This window comes from Diadema setosum, chromosome 16 (assembly GCF_964275005.1).
Source record: "Diadema setosum chromosome 16, eeDiaSeto1, whole genome shotgun sequence".
In the NCBI taxonomy this organism is placed as follows: domain Eukaryota; kingdom Metazoa; phylum Echinodermata; class Echinoidea; order Diadematoida; family Diadematidae; genus Diadema; species Diadema setosum.
In genome coordinates, this window is record NC_092700.1 from 26202197 (window position 1) to 26224667 (window position 22471).

Here is a 22471-nt window from a genome sequence, read left to right on the forward strand (position 1 = left end):
ATATTTCACGAGCTTAAATTTTCGCGAAATCGGGACTTCCCGACAATTTCGCGAGTGGTTAAATTCGCGATCGTGGAATCCTGTCTTGAACAGAGAAATGTATACGCGTACATCACATTCATATCGGCATTAGAGTCAATATTTTCGCGTGTTTTTAATTTCGCGAATAGCAGCTGACTCGCGAAATTCGCGAAATATTCGGCGTATACAGTATACTTGGCTACTACTGTAGGGCCTGTATGCCGAATATTTCATAAGGTTTTTATTTTTGCTAATTTTGCGAGTCAGGTACCATTTGTGAATTTAAAAACATGCGAAAATTTGATCCCAACATGAATGTGACATGCAAGCATACATTTCTCCGTTCAGTTTGGTACTCCACAACCGAGAATTTAACCACTCGCGAAATTGCCGGGAAGTGCCGATTCACAAAAAAATATGACTCACTAAGTATGGCATATTGTACAGTACTTGGCTCATACTGTGCTCAAACAAGACAAGAGACTGCAATGTTGCACAGATGTTGTATACAGACATCTTTATTTTCACTAATTTTGTGACTCAACTGATATTCGCCAAAGCGATGATTTGCGAAACAAAATGTTGCCTGTACATGCAGGAAATCATAAAACTCTTCTGAACATGGATGTTATATTTCTCATCCAGTCAATGTGGTTCTTGATTGCAACTCAACCACTTGTGAATTTGTCATACAACAATATCCAACTTAATACAATGACTGACTGTAAAACATATTTCCTCGTTTCACAGTACGATTGTATGCAGCATACACTGTCAACAAACGAAGAACAACTTCCCAACAGGGTCTGCTTTTGCAGACTAGTTTTCGAATGTCACTCCAATATGGAGAAACCCGACTCTGTGTTGGCATGTATCCACAGCCATACTCGCGAAACATTGCCACTGTACATGAAGCCAAAGCAGCCTGCTACATTACACCACATTGGATTACTGTACGTGCCAGTATGGAGGGTAATTAGCAACCCGACACCGGCTCGTCAAACACGGCTGGCAAAATCAATACGCTATCACTAATGACACGGCAGGGAAACCAAAACACAATCTGCATAGTGCATCAAATATGTACTGTGCATCAATATACATGAACATTACATTTGAATCTAAAAGAAGAAAAGATAATTATATCGTATTGGATTGGCAATGAAGGAAATACTGGCCATAATGAATGCAAGTTTCCCTGTTATTCCATCTTGAAAATAGAACCATCTAATTTAATTATCACTACAGAGCTCACTATCTGTAACTTATTTTTAGATCTTAAAGATGGTATAAGATCTTAAGATATCTTAAAGGGGATGGCTAGTAACCGATCAGTGGGAATCAGTGGGAATGCTGAGGGATGATTGTTCCAATCCTTGTGGGATTCATTTAAGAGTACATTATATATCTACTGTTGTGTGAAAATTATTTGCTTCAGAACGGTCTCATATTCAAGTAATGTGCAGATTAATGCCCCGTCACTGACCAGGGACGCTTACCTGGAAACATTAAACTGCACATTACTTGAATATGAGACCATTCTGAAGCAAATAATTTTCACACAAGAATAGATATATAACGTACTCTTAAATGAATCCCACAAGGATTGGAACAATCACCCCTCAGCATTCCCACTGATTCCCACTGATCAGTTACTAGCCTTCCCCTTTAAGATTCGCGTTCCTGCAAAAGACAAGACAAAATACTGGGTACAATTGCACAGCCACTTTACTACAGTAGCCTACTTGTATGCGGAGGAATGTGTTGTTGCACTGAATATAATGCACTGATATTGTATGAACATCACACAGACAAACATCAGTGTTTGTAATGTGCCACTAGAATGTCGTATACTGTATTAAAAAGCTTTTATTTTTCGCAAGTTTTGTGAATCCCTGTTTGGCCATAAATTTAACAACACGCAAAAATATCACATTTAAACAGGCATTTACGTTGTTAGTGCACTTGAGGACCTTGGTGTGAAATCGCGAGAACAATATCTTTCTAAAATGTCTGTGACCTCCTCATTTGTGAAAATATCTGTACAGGAAAATACCAGCTTTTTCACTAGATTATAACGGAAATTGAATAAATAATGAACTGCTATCTCTACACAGTATACAGTGTACTTGGTCTTCAAGTCTGAATATTCTATAACCTACTTTGTACCAAGACTTGATGTACAATGCAACTTTATTGCAGAAATTAATCATCTTGCCTTCATGAAATTATCTACTACATGTATTAATTTTACTGTTTATCTTATCTTTCATGCAAAGAATGGCTGGAACTGGCTAAATTCATTAGATCTGCTCAAACTCAGTGACTTGTATACAGTCCTGACAATTCCCCAATCCTTTACCCTCCCCCCCCCCAAGAAAAAAAAAAAAAATAATAATAATAATAAATAAAAAATAAAATAAAAAATTGTATTTTATCGATATAGGGCTCATATGAGAAAGGATTTTCTTTACTTGTTCTTTATTAATATGAGATAAATGATACAATAGGACTGAATGACTGGAAAAAAAAAAAATAACAGAAAATTCTGTGACTTGATGTGCTTCAAGCAATTATCCAAGCAAAATTTTCATACTGCAGTGAGATTCGTTCAAGCAGAAATTCACAACAACACATGACCTTGAAAATTCATATCCTTCACTACAGTATAGTAGTTCCATTGTGGTCGTTGGATGGTAGTGCACGTATTGCAACATTCGACAAGGAAACGGCGGCTCTACATGTATGATGACATTCAACTCAATGCAGCCAGTGCAGCAGCACGGCATTTCAAAGTCCTCGCAAGAAGGCGGTCTTCTCGCCACCTATCTGATCCCAACACAGAACCGCTGTACGGACAATAATTCATTCCACAGAAACCACCTGCCAAAAGTTTGCTAATTCAGTTTTCAATGACTTTCTATGTACACATAACTATGTACAATGCAAAGATTCCATACATTCTTGAATGAGTAACCATGACTATCGAACCCACAGGATTCTTACCCCTTATTTGAGGGCAGTTGGAATCACCACAGGTTTTTTTTAGCATTTGCTTGCACTGGGGCAACTGGAAGAAAAATGTGGATTTCTTTTCACTTTGAAGATTTATGTGGGTAAGAGGAATGATGAGTTGATATTCACACTCCACTGAAACCATGTCAAGCACATAGAAATGACAAGTGGTACAGATGTATTGATGAGGGCAGGTCATAAAATATGTGTATTAAACGTATTGCCTTTCTCGTGACACAAATCGATCACATCATCCACTATGTGTACTAATAAACACTGGCGTGCTGGTATACCCAGAGATTCTCTTTCATACTCAAAGCGTACACATCAAAGCCAAAGCTGTGAATATATGTACCACATTTCCAGCATTCTTTGACAATTTGCAGGCCATCAAATGAATACTTGGAATTTGAGCACTGGAGAACACAGCTTGATCTTGCTTGAAATATCCATGAATTGAGGGGCACGATCATTTTATGAAAGCAAAAAAGAAAAAAGACGAACAGAATGAAACATTCATTCTACACAAGGGCTTTGAGACACAAACAAAGAAAATATGGAATGATTTTACTCATAACATACAAAATGTGTATTTTAATACTGTAAAGTGTAGTATGTGAGTTCTATCTGTAGGGCCTATATTAAAGATATATTGGTATGAAAATGGACTGTTTCACATCAGCTGGGCTCTGACTGTTTTTGTTTTGTTTTGGTTTGTTTGTTTGTTTTTTGTTTTTTTTTCAAACCGACATTCCTCATCAAAATGGCACAGGGCGATTTAAAATTCTCGTTCGAAGATCACGGCATACTCTTGTAAGTGTTATGATCTGTGTCAGTGTGGGTTCTGATCCTTTAATACTGTAGTTTGACAGTTGCTCTCAAGCCTATTTCTCTCTTTTCTTTAAGGTGGGGGGGGGGGGGAGAGAGAGAACAGGGTGTTGGATTGAGGGGGTAGGCCTAGTTACAACAATTGTAAGCAGGACCTTAAAGACGTGCTGACTGCAGTTAGAATGACTTCCTACAATTGTAGGTTCTCCGGGAGCTCTGTAAAGCTGTAATTATCCGATCTATGGAGCAGAAGCCAGGGACAAAAGGAACAGCCTTCCTTCCTCATACCAATGATTTTTTTCTTCCCCTTTTTCTTTCATTCTCACTAACAATTAACCCCCCCCCCCTTTTTTTTTCTCTCTCTTTTTAGCTCTACAATGTAAATCACCAACATGGTACATGTAGCAACAATGCACAGGTTTGGCAGGAAGTTAACAATAGCTACAGAAAGAAAGAGAAATAGCATAAAAAGAAATCGGGCCTATCCACTGCACACAAGAAGGCAATTGTGTAGTTTTGTGCAGCTCTCTACTATTAAAAGCCGCCAGGCAGTGGGAAACTGAAACTGAATTCTCTCACTGTTTTTATTGTTTTTCTTGCAATTTCTTTTTGTGCAAGTACATAAAAATGGCATAATACTTTTTATACAGCCAGTGGGACCATACACCTGCTGAAAGTCCCCAAAACAAAATCCCTTTCTTTTCCACTCTTCATTCTATGCATTCAACATTGTCCTTTATGTACTCGTAATGATCCTCTACAGCATTCTTTTTGTTCACAGTGATAGGTCTTCCATTCTTTTTTATGGGCACATGGATATTTGGCTTGAGGAACCTCTGCACAAGAATCTGCTATAAATAAATGCTAGGTAGAGATCTTTTTATGTGTCACAAGCCAAGCTACAACTGTGATGATACAAAATGCACAACCGCATGTATAGTGGGGCGCACACACACAAGTATGGTGTACATTGTGTAAACACGCAGACATACACTGTACCGTGTAGGGGTGCTTACAGCTGTACTGCACAACTGTTTTTTTCACGACTCGATGTGTACACTGCACATTCATCCCCAGGAATACCTTTTTACATAGCTATTTGTTGTATACTGTACAGTGGGAATTTTCAGTGTTGAAATTTTCGCGCATTTCGTGCACCCAAAAACTAGCGCGAAAATAAAAGCACACAAATATTTTTGCTTGGCATATTATGTTTGTGTAGTTGACATCTTGATTCAACAGAATTAAAAACATGCGAAACTCATCTTACCCGGCTGAGCGCAAACAATTACTCACACTAAAATATCCACTTTTACAGTATTCATTTTCTGTCATTTTTGATACTTCGTAATCAATATAAACACAAAGAGCATGCTTGTTTCCATTTTTTTTCCTGTGAGATTGGTACGTTGTCTATATTGTTACGTCAGAAAGCTTATGCAGAGCTAGGGCACCACTGTGGAATAGCTTTCTGACATAAAGTATGCATGTGATTCCCATACATGGTGTTCAAAAACAATCTAATACATATGAGCCAGAATAAGTACATGCCTGCATGTATATGAATGTCCATAATTGCAACGTCGACAATTTGCCTTTAATTTCAGGAATCCTTCAAACACTTTCGTCAAGAAAAGTGAGAAAAATATTGCCCCTTTCCTCATCAAAAGAGCAAAGGCACTTAACAAAACCACATGATAAATCCACACAAACTTTTTTGCTTTCATAAATAACACAAAAGAGTTTACGTGGTCAGCCATGAATGAGGACTGTGGAAAACATCTGTTCAGCTTGTAAAACAACAACAACAATAATGACACTGAACAACAAGGATAAAAGGAAGTACAGTCTGGAATATTTCAACTATTCAAGCCATTGTGTAAAGACTTGTTTGCTGTGGAACTTGTCATCAAAAGTTCGATGCAAAGGTGAAGAAATTATGTTTTGTCACCGTTGGAAGATTTTATTTGTTACTTTCTGGCAGGGGATGGGGGTGGTCCTTTGTCACAGACAATACAATAGACAATTAAAAAAATCAATAACACTATGAATTTTTGACATTGCAATCAGCCATGGCATGTCTATACAATAGTATAGAAAGAATCTGTCAACAATGCCTGAAAGTCGCGGTCTGTGTCAGACAAGATTTGTTCAAATCCTTCTCTATGAAGCAAGGCTACGGCACATGACTAATAAAACCCTTCTTTGTCTGTGTTTTTCTTCTTTTTTTTTCTTCCTCTTTTAATTTTTAGATACATGTATCTCATGGGCACCCACTTGGAGGGCTGTAAGATGGCATTCACATGGTAAAACTTGTCTTCATTCTTGTGCAATTCTGATCAAATTTTGTCTCCTTTTCTTACAGGGATTCTTCTGCTTACCCCTGATTTTATAATGGTGTAATTCTCTCAGCATCTACACCTGATGAAGGAAATAAAGGAAAATTTTTAGTCGATATGTTTTCTTCAACTTTTGAGAAAAAAAAAGAAAACAAAATACAGTCCGCAAAAGGTCACACTATGTTTACAGGAAAGGTTACAGTTCCCTCAATGTGCAAATCGTAAAAGGTATCCCGTAAAAGCAAGCATGCCATGATTTAAGGCAACAGTTAAAATATTCTAGGCATTTCTATTTTCCTTTTTTTTTTTAATTAGCAATATCTAAAAGGGTTTTCTTAACTCAAATTGGCAACATACACTATACTCTCATATGATTACTAAATACTTTTATGAACTGTTTTTACTATACACAAAAGGACAGAAGCTGGCAAGTATGAAAAAAGCATCCAATGTACACACGATTGTATACAGGTACATGTCAAACTGAATACACCCATCTCTGCAGTGATTTCATTCTAAATTGGCAACACAAAATAGTCTCCAGTAATACTTGTCATGCTCGACTGAGAAGTGTAAATGGTAAAAAATCCCCAGGACAAGACACAAAGAGCTGAGAAATAATGTGATACCTTCGTTAAGGCCCTGCCGGAACTCGTGTTCCGCTGAGCTCTATTTGCATTGCCACGAAGAGGAGTCGCAGGAGAGTTTGTGCAGGTGTGCGGCAATTGAGACAGGGAGGGACGCGGAGGGGAGCGCGACAAGTCGACTCCTTTTAAAACACGACGCTTCGTCGTCAGAAAGCAAACCCGACGATTTCACAAGACCCGAAACAATTAGGTGTAGGGTTTCTCGGGCCGGCAAAGCGAATTACGCGGAATGGTATACCTCAGAATACAGCCCTCTCTCCCACAACTGCCCCTGGATAGGGGAAGAGAATCGTCCCCGTTGACGGGTCAAGCACACCACCGGGGCTGCCTCTCACAGATTCATTAAGGGTGGCGGCTCTCCGTTGCAGTGCTCTTCTGATTTTTTCAAAAGTTCGTTCCCACAATGACACCTGGTACCCAACTAGGAAAGGGTCGTTCCTACTTGTATACTATTAAAAGTTAGCTACAGGGGAAAGGTACACAACTCTACGAAGAGTCATAAAAGAAAAAGGAAATTGTGATAAAGCCAGTCCTGACCTTTATTCATGCTTATAACCATTTTTGGGGGGTAAATTCATCAAACCCAAAAGAACTTGAGACTTCATACACATAATCAGACTCTTTTATGGCTTTTATGATGAGAAATGAAATGCTCTTTGGCTGGGATTAATCTGACCCTCTACTGGAAAATATCTTTATGAGGCACACATAGAATAATGTGCAGCTTTCCTCTGCAACTTGTATGTGAAAGTATTAATCACTTGGCTGAGCCATGATTATTCTTCCTGTTCAGTCTCAAACTTCCCTTTCTTTTTCTTTTTTTTCTTTTTTTTTTTTGGGGGGGGGGGGGACATAGACAGGTGATAGCAGTATGATAATAATACACATTTGATATCCCAAAGAGTGAGCATTTTTTATTATTTCTTGTTTCATAATGGCATTTGTATTAGGAAGTAACAATTATTTGTCATAGTCATCATGTTTCTTTTCCCCCAAACTGTATCAGCGGTTTAACTGTTGCAGCCTAACCACGGACAAGAGAAACAAAACACAAGCATGATAGAGTCTGATTTCTAGGCTAGCGCTGCAACATTCCCTATGTGCTGTTCATCCTGGATAAGGAAGCGTCCAATCAGACGGCTTCCCCTCACATCATGGCCCTCTGTTTACATTCACTGTGGTTCAGACCAACAGTCATCATAAAAAAAAATAATAACAGCACATATGCACCCCCCCCCCCCCCCCCCCATTGTATGACACTGGCATGTTGTGCCCAGCCCCATGTATCCATTTCTGTGTCGGGGATTTTCTGATCATGGTTATCAATGAAATCTATGCCAAGAATGTCATTTGCTACCACCCTGTGAGCACAGCTGTAGCTTGGCAACAAATCTGTGATTTGTAAAGTTCTGTAGCTATGATTTATACACTTGGATATTATACCTAAATATAAATTTCAGAATAGCAAAGCATGCAATGTTGCATGTACATTATTTTACAAACTGAACTTAATTTTTTTCATATCTTTAGATAAAACTTTAGTCTTCATTATTCTCTTAAGAATGTCAAAATGTAGCTACTTGTACATGTAAAGCATTGGTTTTACCCATTTTACACCAAGTTCATTCTAAACAACTGTACTGTGACATACAACTCCACACAAAAAAATATACACCATGGTATGAGAAAATTACAAAACTTCTTCCAATCCATCTACATGTATTCGTGGGCATCCTAGCGACTTCACTCCGCAGAAATTGTGTCGCCAGCAGTCCTGAGGACACCTTTAATAATGGAATATCCTCCCCGATGTGTGTAGGGTGAACATGTTCTGAATTCCGCCTCCTTCTCATTGGCTCCTGCCCCGTGGCCCTCCTAAGCTCCCACCGAAGACTTGTCCCATACCATCAACGAAGATGGGGATCAGAAGTGGATACGGTAGTAGTCTTCAAATTCATACTTTTTGGGGGCACATCCTCGGTAATCAGTCACACTTTTCTGCACTAGACTTACACATGGTGTGGAGACAACAATGCTCTGCATTCTGCTTGCATTCGACTTTGAAAAGGAAAAAAAAAAAAAAAAACTTTCTCAAAGATTGCATTGTGTGGTGTGTGTGCATGTTTTCCTTGGTCTTATTTAGGGTATCAACATTATTTGCATACCTACAATTACATGTACCTAAAACCAGACAATAACAACTTTTATCATCATCACTGCCATTGTCAATACTAATATTTTTATTATCAATATAATCATCATTACCATCATAAGTATTACTATTACTGATCATATGGACAATAAGAACATGAGGTCCATTATCCAACAAGATCAAATGTTGTTTAGAACAGCTTAATAATTCTGAAATCATACACTGCCAGCAAAACATCGGCTACTACAAAAATGTCTACCAAGTGAAACATATTATTGCTCTTATGTAATTTTTGTATTGTGGAAACTTTGAATAAACTTGAAACTTGAAACAAGCAACTTGAACCATTTTTAAACTGTCTAAACCATGCAAAAATGTTCTGTCATTCAAATTCTATACTACATTGTACAGTAGGTTGACATATAAATGTGTTTTTCCCTTTTATTTCTGCTAGGTTTGGCAACAATCCTATAGCAAACTTCAGAGTTAATACTGAAAGTCTATTGTTGGTGTAAAATATGACTGTAAACCTGACACATGGAAAAATATACTAGAGTGGTATTTTAAAGTACATTGTCAGATATCCTACATGTATAGCAAGCTTCACAATTGTCATTGAGAGTGTATTGTTAGTGCATGTGAAAAACCTGATTACATGACACATGGAAAAATATACTAGAGTGACATTTTCTAAAGTACATTGGCAGATATCCTATAGCAAGCTTCACAATTGTCATTGATACATGTAGTCTATTGTTGGTGTACACATGTTTAAAAACCTGATTACACGACACATGGAAAAATATACTAGAGTGACATTAAGTACAGTGTACATTAGCAGATATGAGTCATATTATACACATGAATCATGACAGCAAATTCATTGAATCTAAGACAACAGCAACCAGAAATGTCACACTTTGTCCCCTGGTGCACTAGGTCACAAAGAAAGCCACGATAAATGAGATTAGAAGGCACTGCGCATGTTATCTTCGGGTATGATTTTGTTTACTAATGATCAAAGATCATTTCTTTATCTGTCCATGGAGATTGGGGACTTTATTCTTGCATTTCACATATGAATCTGGGTAGAGAGTGCATTATACAAGTTTTGTACAATGTTTATATGTGCTAGACTGTGGTATTAATCGGCAATGACTGTACACACACATTTACAAAGCAACTTTTAGCATGTTTTGACTAAAGGTAAATGCACTGTTTAATTTAACTGACAAACCTTTCAATGTTATTCCTGATGTTTAAAGGATGTACAATGTATCTGTAAACTTTTCTGATTCGTAATGATCTCAGTCATGATATAATGCCTCATGTACGGTGCAAACTAGGGAAAAAAGGAGAGAGATTACACCACTTTTAAATCCATAAGGATACGCCTGGATAAAGTTACAGATCTATAGACAAACTGGCCAAATTGTTCCTGTAATTAGTCAATTGATGGATTTTACTGCCTATTGCTCCCCATAGTAATGACCAAGACAAAAAGAATCCACTGAAAAACTATCCCAAAATAGAAGACTGTGAATATTGGGTCAAAATGAGACAATGTTTGACTCTATGCAAATTCATTACAAGTAAATAAAATATTGTTACACATTGATGCTTTTCTTTTAAAAACAATAATTTTTCCAAACTATCTTTGTATCCATTATGTCAGTCATGTCAGTTGATGGACATAAATGTTTATGCCCTATTGTTTATCCTTTAAAAAATTGTTGCATATTTCATATTTTTACCTTGACTTTTCAAACCATGTCAGTTTCTGAATAGACACATATTTCCTAGCTTTTTAGCAATACACATTCATCATTCTTGAATCGCTTTATTGAAATGTTCCTACACCTACATTTGTACTCAAACTCCTACAGTGTAAAAGATCTCACTATCACATGCTGAACTGGACGAATACTGCAAGACTTCATCTGCTCCTGCATTATGTCTCAAACGGGTCTGAAAGACAGGAGACTAGCAGCGTCCTCCTCCATCCCACGACCTCATTCGTATCCAATGCATCAGAGCCCATTGAGTGTTAGTCACACTGGAAGTCGTGCACCCACATACAGCTGTTAACGGGACTACAGGATTCCGCCATTCTCTGTGATATCCAGATTACAGTGCTGAAGATGGGACTACAATGACTATGCTACAGCTGTATAAAGTTGAATTCTCTTTGTCAAGCATTAGATTAATGTATCTTCAATCTGATAGCAAAAAGCAAGTGGATGTCTGCAATAGTGTGTTATACAACATTATGTACACAAATGAGGTTCATATTCACGATATTGTTGCAGAATGGCACAGTATACACAGGCAAATTGTGTGCAGGTACAGTTCACTATTTTAAGCTGCGTTTGTTATCTTTCTCATAGCATGTTTGAAACGTGAATATACACGAGGTGTGAATTTTCTTCAATTTGTCTCCCTCTACATATGAAATTCTCTTGCTTTCATGTGAATTCATGTTTGAGTGTTTACAGTCTGAAATGCAGCCACGTATTATTATACGTCTGCCAGACTGACTCAGAGTCCCATAACAGGAAGCAGTTAGTCTTCTCAGGCAAGATCAGGATCACATAGACACAGGGCGGGCGACGTGCATGGCACGTCTTAGCATCTTACGTGACTGCAGGTAGGGAAAGGTGAGACTGCCTGTCTTGATACAATTGTACATGAAAGTACATGCCATGTTGAGCATCAAGACACGAGGCACCTTTATCTTCCTACATACAAGGGGAGCGAAAGACAGTAATGGGAGGGAAAACAAACATTTTTGCTTTGAAGGCACCAGTAGCATGTGCCAACTTCGAGCATTTGTCTACACACTTCAATCCACAATCTTCATCAAGAATTCGTCCACACACACGCGCAGCTGCAGCCGAGTTGCATTCACAAGCAGCCCTACATTGTATGTGAAGAATGTGCGTGACTGCCAGTGAACAGGCACAACAAATATGACATCGACAGTGCAGAGTGTATTAAACACGTACTACATGTACATGCAATTGGTAAAAGGATTGCTTGTATGCAGTCCGATGCTCTGTTTCAACAATAAATCCCATTCAATTGCCATGGGCTAGGAATAACACAGAATAAAATGGTTTCCAACTTGTGTCACGATAGTGGCAGAAAATTTGACATTGATGAACTGCTGCTACATGTAGATTGCTGGCATCTGAAGAGTAGGAACCAAGGTATAGAATCAACAAGGAATTCACAAAATTAAGACAGCTTAAGGGCAGAAATCTGTACAAATGAGAAGCAAACTATGACCACAAAACAGGGTAACAAGTTTGAAAAGGCCTTAAGAAATTTGTCCAAGATTACTTACTGTATTTTTTTTGAAGGAGCACTCTTAGAATTTTGATTTCTTTACCTCGGCTTTTGGTAAAGAAATCAGGTTTTTTTTTTTCTGCTTGTCAATTCTACATTGTACTTCATTTATCTTTACACACAACATACATGTATATGTACAGAATATTCAAGTCATTGAAAACTCAAATGTAAAATATGTTTACAAGAATATCTCATTGGAAAAGTATCCACAATAGAAAGTAAAAGGAGCAACCACTTCATTCTCAGGACGCTCACGTGGACAAGACATTCGATCTCAATTTTCGAGGGTCCTTGTTAATTTTCCGGATTGCCACGGATTAATAAGCGCTCGCTGCCGTAGCTGACCATCTGTCTGTCAGCATCGCCACCAATGGCACGGCGGCACGCGGAACGACAACTTCTTCGTCGGGTCCGCTCACAGTTGTCGTTGTTGGTTTGGATTTTTTTTTCCCCCTCCTCCTTGCAAGGTAAACAAGCCCATCCTGGTTTTTCTGGCTTCCACTGACGTCTGCTGCACTTGGGCTATTTTTGGAATGGTTTTGATTCTGCCTCTATCACAAATTTTCCCTTTCCCTTCCCCTCTTGTTTCTTTGATCTCGCTTTCTTTTTCCCCTTCCCATCCTACAGATACTTTCGACACTGGGTTGTCATAGTGCATCTATAGGAAAACTTTATACGTGTTATGCATAAAAGCTTTAATACAAAGGAAAAACTCGATAAAGATCAGCACAAAATTGGAAGTGCGGACGTGACTTGTCAGTAGCCTAGCCTCAAGTCTTACTTCCCCAAGCTTGATCGCATCTTGAAAACAACCTTGACAAATCAACAACACATTAACAACCTCTTCAGAATGATTAATTTTTACATTTGTAAACACTATATGAAAAAAAAAAAAACAAACATACAATTTAAATATCAACAATTACCAGTATGATACATGCTTCTTGCATTTTATAAGTACAATGTAGGTAGGCCTACATAATTGTATACAGTATTTGTGAAATGTGCTTTACGGCTGAATTCCAGATGTAGTGTACAGGTTGTATGCTTTTTCATTTCAAACATATTCTATTCTAACCCTTTAATAGCTGACGAACTGCCCATGACCGTCCTCTCAAAAATCAATTGAACCGCCCACAACGGCCCCCACAGTGTGTACACATACTGTACAGGGAGGGAGTGACTGGAATACATTTAATATGCAGGTGTGGGATGTGTGTGTTTCTTTGCCTGGTTCATATCATTCCTGTATCAACGTACCCTGCGAGCTAATCTCTGTATACATACAAACGCTATCAATTGACCCTAAACCCATGCAAAATGATACTTAATCTTTGAGTCTACAGGATCAATTTGTTTTAAGGACTGTGTGAAATAGTGTGAAATCTAATGCAAGGTCTTTCAGTGAGTACTGTATACAATCGTAGCTCTTGCTTGACATTGCAAAAACAAACTTGTTGGCAGGGTTTGACAATCTACAACTAAATGTTTCAAAATGGCAATACAACTGTACACTGTACATGTACAGTGTAACTTGATTACAGGGCTACACTTCTGGGTGTTCAATGAGCCCTCTTAGAAAACACTATTCAAACAAAGATAGATTTTCTGGCTACCTTGTATTACATGTTCACCTTTTTGGGACTAGTAATTTTCAAGACCACAGAGAGAACTAGAAAAGCACTCTGAGAGCGCAGACCTCCGCCAAGCAGCTACTTTCCACCAATGATCTTGCTCTTCCATAGAGATCAGTGATTTCCACCCATATAGGTAAACATACATGCTGAAAAATTGCCCGATTTCCCAATCTCTTTATGTATAGAAGCCTTACAATACGTCATAAACCCTCAGCTGCGCGGTGCGCCTCGCCCTAGCAGAAACTAGAGCATGCACTTTAGTGCGCGTTTGAAAACCCCAAAAATGTGCAACTTGAACTCCCAAGTTCATTGACCCTACCTGTCAAAATATCAAAAATCCTTCATAAGTTCCGAAAAATTCTAAGATCACGACCGAAATTTAATAATTTGTTACTTGTGTCATTCTCAACCTTTCCTGTAAGTTTCATCCAAATCCATTAACTGCTTTTTGAGTTATTTTGCACACGGACAAGCAAACAAACCAACGGTAACAAAAACATAACCTCCTCCCTTGGCGGAGGTAATAAATGCAGAGGAAGTGTGGGTGAAAATGACAAAGAAAGACATACAATGTATCAGCCTACGCAAGAACTCATCCGAGCACATATTTCCCCAAATGCGCTAATAAACACGTTTAAAAGGTCAACAGCGTTCACAAAGTGGGAAGGACCATCCCCACAAAACCATTACTACCGAGCTCTTGCCAATATCAGTCTGTGGTAGGTGCGTCACTATTCCATGGCACACTCACCTGTCATGCATATCAAGTATCACATTGTATACGCACCAGGGTGGAAGTGAATAAAAGGTCACGCTACAAATGTAAGCTAATCCTCATTAATCCTTCTTCAATGGTCACACCTTTCGGAGATCTAGTTGTATAAAACGTGCACCAAGAATCGAGTGAAAACCCGACTGGAAAATACCTCTAAACCACCAAAGGGCAAACTTGGAATGTGTGGATGGACCAACATGATTCAAGTCTGCTTCAGATTGTCATACAAGGCCTACATACAATGTAGTACCTATAGCTTACTATTTGTACACATGTGTAGAATCACTTGATTAGCCTGAAACTTGTTTCAAGACCTGTTTAAAACCAGGTTATTTTGCTTTATCTGAAAGGGCTCACAGTTAATATACCGGGAGTTAATTACAAAGCAGAGAGACACCTCGCCCCCTATTGGAAAGCAGCCACCTGTCTTATGCATTAATGATGTGGCCACAGCCATTAACCAACACACACTCCCACACAAACACGGCTTTTCAGCAACCAAAAAAAAAAAAAACAGACCTACATGTACAGTGTACGATGTACATTGTATAAGGCATTATTCACAGCACACAACGATGCAGTCAGTTATTCTACATGTTCATTGATGTTGTACATGGAGGTGTACATGCTGTCAATGTCAGCTCTGAACTTTGTAAGCCAAACAAACCAGTGAAATTGAACTTTATTCGCTAAATTACAATAAAACAGCACTTCCTCATGCACAAGATTAGAACAGTACACACAACTGACCCAAAATAGAAAGAAAAGATGAGGGAGAAATAGTTCATTCACAGTCATGGTTTTTCAGTCAACATTATACAAAATTGCTGTACAGGTTCTACACTGTACACATGTACAATACAATTTGTACACGTGGTTCTGGGATACTGTCAAACTGACCATCTCTGTAGAAATATTTAAACTAGAACAGTCAAGTTGTAGTCCATCAGCAGACCAAATTCTCAACTGAAAATTATCCAATAGCCAGAAGGACTACAATGAATGCCACTTTTCACAATACAGTGCCAAAAACTGAGACATGTGTAACACACTAGCCGACCATGTACAATTATACATTTGCATTAACACCCCTCAGAGCTAATACAATTTTAGGTATACACTGTAAAAATACATGACCCACTGGGTTATCTCGAGTCTATTACAATTACATCACACACAGGGTGGTATACATTGTACAAGCCGACTGCACAATATGGCCTACGATTACCCATGAAGAGAAACACATAGGAGTCTGGAAGTAAAGACTAAGCTGAAGGCTAGAGTAATCAGCACATGAGCTGGATGGTGTAGTACAGTAAGTACCCAGGAAGCTTTCAATGACAGTATGGGTCTGCATTACATTGTGCGCACTCCGATCCCTCGTACAGTTTTGTCAGTGTGTGCATACATGCGTGTTAATCCCCTACAGCTGATTAATTCCCGCCTGCAACACAGTGTGTGTACGTGCAATCTACATGTACAACTGTATCCTACAGTATGGCTTTAATTGAAACAATAGACAATGTGGGTGAAGCAATTATTAAATCATGGGTCCAGAGCAGTGAGGTACCGGTACTGTACGTATGCACAGGTTTTGTACACAGGACTGAGATAACAAAACCTGCAGTATTCATCAGACAGTACCTGTATAATATTCAATGCAAGAAGAAGCCATTGTTTCATGAATGATACTGTACACATACACCTTATCTCATGTGATAAACCGGAAATAACTCTGGATTTCAAAGAGATTAGCAATGACGAGTAGTCACATGTTCCATACCCTCTGTATGACAACTTGTGTGTACACAGACAGTTGCATGATACCGGTTTCATTTGTGTGTACATTCAGCAATTTTGCTTTTACTGTACTGCATAACAAAAATGTGATGCAATGCTAGAAAAACGAGAAAAGCTTTTCACTAAATGTCAAGGACTAATTCAGACAGAGACTGTACAGTACATACAGTAGCTCTGTGGATTAACAATGTGGTTCTGGTTGTCATTGGGAATTAAATGTGGTCACAGTGTTATAAGATGTACAGTTTTACATCGAAACATGCACATCCTGTACATTGTACATGTACTATGTACAATTTGTACATTATGTACATATTGTAATGTAGGCCTACAACATTGCATGAACAATGTACAATGTATTGTTATTTCTAGACAGATGTGTGACTACAATACACGTACATGTAGATTACTTGTAATGTTATAAAAAGATCCATTACAAATTATGTTTCAAGATACTGTAGATCTATGAAAGTTCTTCAGCACTTTGCAACATACAATGTATACGTACAATGTACATGTGCACTGTACCACCTGTATCTCTCGTCGTGTATTGTATATGTGCTATGTGCCAAATGCCTGATGAAACCACAGAAAACCTTGTCAATTTCAATAAAGGTAGGCATAACAATTTACACTGTGCATGGAACTACTATGTACGGGTAGAAGCATGCAACTTGGAGCTCTACAGACAATGGGTATCTTATGCCATACCCTCATAGAGGAATGAATAGATACTTGGTACGTGAAACCGTGTATCACAAGATTCTATTTGTACACAGGATCGCTTGGCTGAAGACCCAATAGAAAAGTTTAACTGTTATACAGTGTTTTTATGGCATAGAAATTCTCTCATTGAAATCAGAACAGGGGGGCGTTTCATCAACGAGTTTGTCGGAGGTTTTCACCGACAAATTTGCTATCAGCCAATCAGACGCAAGGATTTCAGTAGCTTTTAACAGTTGTCAGTGTAAATCACCGACAAAAAGTTTCATGAAACACCCCCCAGACTGACCCAGAAATGCCAGTATGTATCATGAGACACACTTTCATTTGTAAAGGTATGTACCATGTAGATCTAAAAAGAATATCACTGTTGTGTGTTTGTTTGAGTTTCTTTTCTTTTTTTCTTCTCTCTTTAAACCTCTGATACATATTATTATCATATTTAACTGTGCTGGCTGCCAGCCATAACTTTAAGTGGGAATCTACAAGAAGGCTGAACCTGACTAGGTCACTAAAGGTCAATAATCATTACCTCCAAAGGTGGCCTCTGCTACGTAGTCTTCTCGACAGTATCTGTACATTTTGTTCTTCCTTTTTTTCTTTTTTTTTTTGGTAATTCAACCTTCCCTGAATAATTTCCATATTTTTGCATAAAGAGTTGAAATCTATCTCACATTATGGCAGAGGGAAAAGTGCAGTGATGTCATCTGTACTTTATTCAGTAACATCCACACGACTACAGAAATGGAACTTGGAAGCTCACGAAGAAAAAGAATTACACACGCAGTCTGCCCCCCAAAAGTGTACAGACCAGACTGACTGTCAAATCATCATACTGCCTTGAACAGAGACTATTTGAAGGTGATTCTAAGTAGTGACACACTCAAAGGGAATGTGAAACGTGTGCTCCGTATAATTTTTTTTTCCATAATCTACATTGTACATTGCATTCTACAGCTGGAGATCTCACACACTTTCTCAATTCAGGATATTGATAAGTTGTGGAAAGAGCACACTTTACATACAGTACAGTAGGGTGTATTCAGTGTTTCCCTTGAATGAGCAAATTTTGACAACATCCTTTATAAATTGACAAGACTTTGTACACAAAAAATCATGACTTTTCAGGAGAGCACCAAAAAAAAAAAGAAAAAAAAAAACATCTTTCATGTTTGTAACATTTTCACAAAATGACATCAATGTTGACATCGTTTTTATATTGTTTTGGATATAATACAAACAACTGCACTGTTTTAGACTCAAGTTAGTAGTATTGTTGATATTCAAGGCCGAGTTTAAAATAGGAGACCAATGCACTCATTTTGCATCCATAGTTTTGCACACTGTGCAGTGCAAGGCATTTCAAATTACTGTACTAGTCCTGGATCATTAAAATCATATTAAGTGTAGTGTATTGATTTTTATTTCTGCAGGAATTATGAGTCATTTAAGAAGTACTTTGGCATTGAGATTTCAAAGCTCATGAGAAACCGGCAATCTCTTTGCTAAAGGCTTTTGAATTGTGGCATGATATACATTATGTACATGCCACAATGAAGTACACATTTCATGACTTTGTTCAGGTTACAAATAGGTACAAGCTGACTTACTGTGTTATGGGGAGGGGGGAGAGAAATGTATCAAATATTACAGTAGGGCCTACAAAACTATATATACCCATCTGCGTCAATATGATACTGATCCACAACATGTTTTTATCATCTCCCTAAAGAAGAAAAAAGGTTGCTGTCAAAACGTCTTCACTAAAATCATTTGCATTGGCAACAACTTTAGCTGACAGTCTCTATACAATTTCCGAGAAATACTACCTCCAGATATAAACAAGAATGTCAGTCACATGAAATTGAATGAGCAGTCAGCCATCCAATCACCTAAACACATCTTGTCAGACTTCCCGAGATGCCTGTTTTTCATATCAATCAGACCATGGTCCTAAAACACACCGAACAGGAAAAGGCAGATAATCCAATTATGAAGGAGCCAGTGCAGTTTTACAAGTTGTTGTCCTGGATAAACATGAAAAACTCTGATGGCTCATGATCACTACGCAAAAAGCCAGCACAAATGAGACAGTGAGAAAAAAAAAAAGTATCTGACATATATGTAGTACTGTACATGTATCAGGGCTTTATTCCCAGAGGGAATTCAAAATAGGCTAATACACTGTAGTTTACAGGAGAATTCCACACAATTTTCATAATTTCCCATCATGTAGTAGTTAGTACATTAAAAATCGATAGTGCCATGTAAAGATTTGTGAAATTTAATGTGACCAGTCATTTAGCAGATTGAGAAATACTACCCAAAAACAAATTACACTGAACAAGGATGATGGCATACAATTGTACGAGGCTCACATACAGTACAACGTGTATAGCAGTATCACAGCAATTCCATTACCATACCACTTGCTTATAACTTCACATATACATGTGTACACGATTGTTTACTTACATTGTAGAATTTATGCATGCTTTCTTCTTTTGTTCTGCTTCCATGAGCACCCTAACATGAATTTTTCGTAAATCTGCTATGTATCATCCTCGTTTATTGTGATTTTTCTTTGAATTTTGAAAACATTCTTTTTCCTCAATGCAAAATTACTATACATAAATTCCTAAACTGTGCAGGCCTGCCCAATATAATCACGTCACAGTGTTCAAATGCTTTTTATAAATCTCTAAAAAAAAAAAAATCATCTGAAATATTCTTTAAATTTAGTCCATGGACTAAACCAAGCCCTAAAGGGCATACTTTACACTACAGAAGAGTACAATAAATCATCAGATGTGTCACATGTATGTAGGCCTATGCAGTCAAAAAGTATGCATGATCTACAGACAAGATTTACAGTTACTGTAAATCTAACTTTTTGTGAATTCAGCCTGTTGTGTCTGCTCTCAAGTCTTTCTAAGTCATTCCGTCTTGTTGCATCTAAATGCAGAGAAGCACCAAGCTTTAAAGGGAGGGGAGTTTCCCAACTTACCAAGGGCAGATTACGCAGACAGGAGCGGAAGTGCTAGATTTGGGGAGCTACCCCATTGGTTCCCATCCACACAGGCACAATTCACTGCTCTATACAGGAGAGCATCTCGACTGCGAGTGCTACAGACTGTAGTCTGTCCCCCCCCCCCCCCCCACAGCATGACACTATAATTGTGGCAACTTTAAATAGTAACAAGCCACAGATTTAAAAAAAAAAAACACACACACACACAACACAAGCCCTGTGTGCTGTGATACAACCCTGCAACTACAGTATTGTATACAATCAGTGTAATCTTTCCATCACACTACAAGTTCATAGGGATGGTTGTTCTCTTCATATTCAAGTCTATGACTTGTCAAAGTCTTTTCATTTGTGGATCTTTCAATATTTTTGTATACAGCAGGCCTACATACATTGTACAATGCCAATCTCCTAATAATCTCCTAATAAAAGTTAGGACCCACATTTACTGATAATCTAATATAGTCCTAATTTCAGCATAAACCCTGATGACTAATTAATATAAAATCGAGAACATACTGCGTTCCATAAATGTAGGAAATGGGGGATAATTTGCATTTTATGTTAGTAGGACCACGTTCCTCCTCAAAACCTGCATGCAAGTAAAAATTCATTTTCGTAATCCACTGCTCCCTTCAAAATGAATCAAAGATTAATCAAGATGAATAAAAAGCACACGACCCCTTTCCCATGTTCTTTAAATGCCCTAAATCAGTGCTTTTATTGCTACAAATCAGTGCTTTTATTGCTACCAGAGTGTTCCTTGTAAAACTATACTATGAGGTATGCACCTTCCAATACACACAAGACACAATGGAGATTCACACACCTTCTTGCTTGCATCATTGACAATGTCAAAATGACTGGGTAAACATTAATAGTATGTAGACGCTATTTAAAGACAACATAATTTTACTTCAGAAGCAATCCCTAAATTATTTGTACAAGTCTTCATTTGGCCAGTGTGCAGCAATGCACATCTTCTGAATAAAGAGCGTCAAGTGTCAATCTCTCACTGTAAACATCAGTCCTCACAATGCACAATTGTCAATAGGACCAACTGCAACACAACACCCCACAACAATACATCCAGGCCACAGTCACTACTTTACTTCTCTACACAAATTGACGACTGTAATGTTTTTAATTGAAATGAAAAACACGGTTTGAAGCAACCGAAACCTAGTAACACGATATAAATGGTGGGAATACGGGCGTTAGCTGGGATAGTACTTAATGCCTGCTATGATTCACGTATGACCAAAAAGGTCGTGTGGCTTACTCGGGGTAAATCTCGGATTTGGTTTGCGTCCAAGCGCAGCTCTTCCAGAGTGCGTGCATAGCGATAGACATCGTCCGGAACCGCGGGCAGGTTGCAGTGCCGCTTGTCGATGTACTCGACGTGCCTGTTGCAGGCCCGAAAGAGCGGCATACACTTGAACATGGCGTTCCAAAATCCTCCGCCGTCTGCTTGTATATCCAAGAACTAAGTAAGCATGTGGATAGAATCCGTAAATGAAAAATATCCAAGAGGTCACAGAGTAAAATCCGTTCTTGTTTACTCGTACTTGGTACGGTTTCTTCGCTTTCTTTACGCTAGCTAATTTCCCGCAACACAGTGATCTGCGAGCAAGATGTCCGCCCAAGTGACGTCACTGGTAAATTTCTAAATCATTCCTGGCACAAGAGGGAGCTATACAACTTAGCGCAGAGCGGGTTGAACGGTATGTTGATGTTTCAGTCAATCTTTCTGCAAAGTTTAAGAACATACCAACACAAGTTGTGTCTTTATGAGTTTGAATGCCTTTGAAATGTAAATGATGCTTAGGCAGCTCTAACTAATAAACTCCTTTTTGAGATTCTGAGGCTGTCATCACAGTCAAGCATGTGCTGAAAGACGGCATACTCCTGCATGTTCTTCTTCGTCTTTATTCGGAAACAAAGAGCGTATCTTGTGATTGTGATTATGATACTATGAATGTAATATTAAATTTTGTTTGTTTGTTTTTTTATTCTGTTGTCAGACACACGTGCTGTCATTTTTCAATATATGATTTCCTTGAAAAAAATGCAAAAATGAAATCGAACTTAACTGAACTGAACTGAAAACAGAAAAAAATATTGAAAACAAAATGTTGCTAACTTTTTTACT

The 22471-nt window shown here is 38.2% G+C and overlaps 1 protein-coding gene across 1 annotated transcript in view; it reads right to left on the reverse strand.

Annotated features, from left to right (window-relative positions):
* LOC140239930 (uncharacterized) overlaps positions 1–21933 on the reverse strand; it is a 173876-nt gene extending 151943 nt beyond the window's left edge. The window contains exon 1 of the mRNA XM_072319748.1: positions 21602–21933. Coding sequence (XP_072175849.1) covers positions 21602–21763 — 162 coding nt within the window. The 5' untranslated portion in view covers positions 21764–21933. The remainder of the gene's footprint in view (positions 1–21601) is intronic.
* Between the last annotated feature and the right edge of the window lie 538 nt (positions 21934–22471).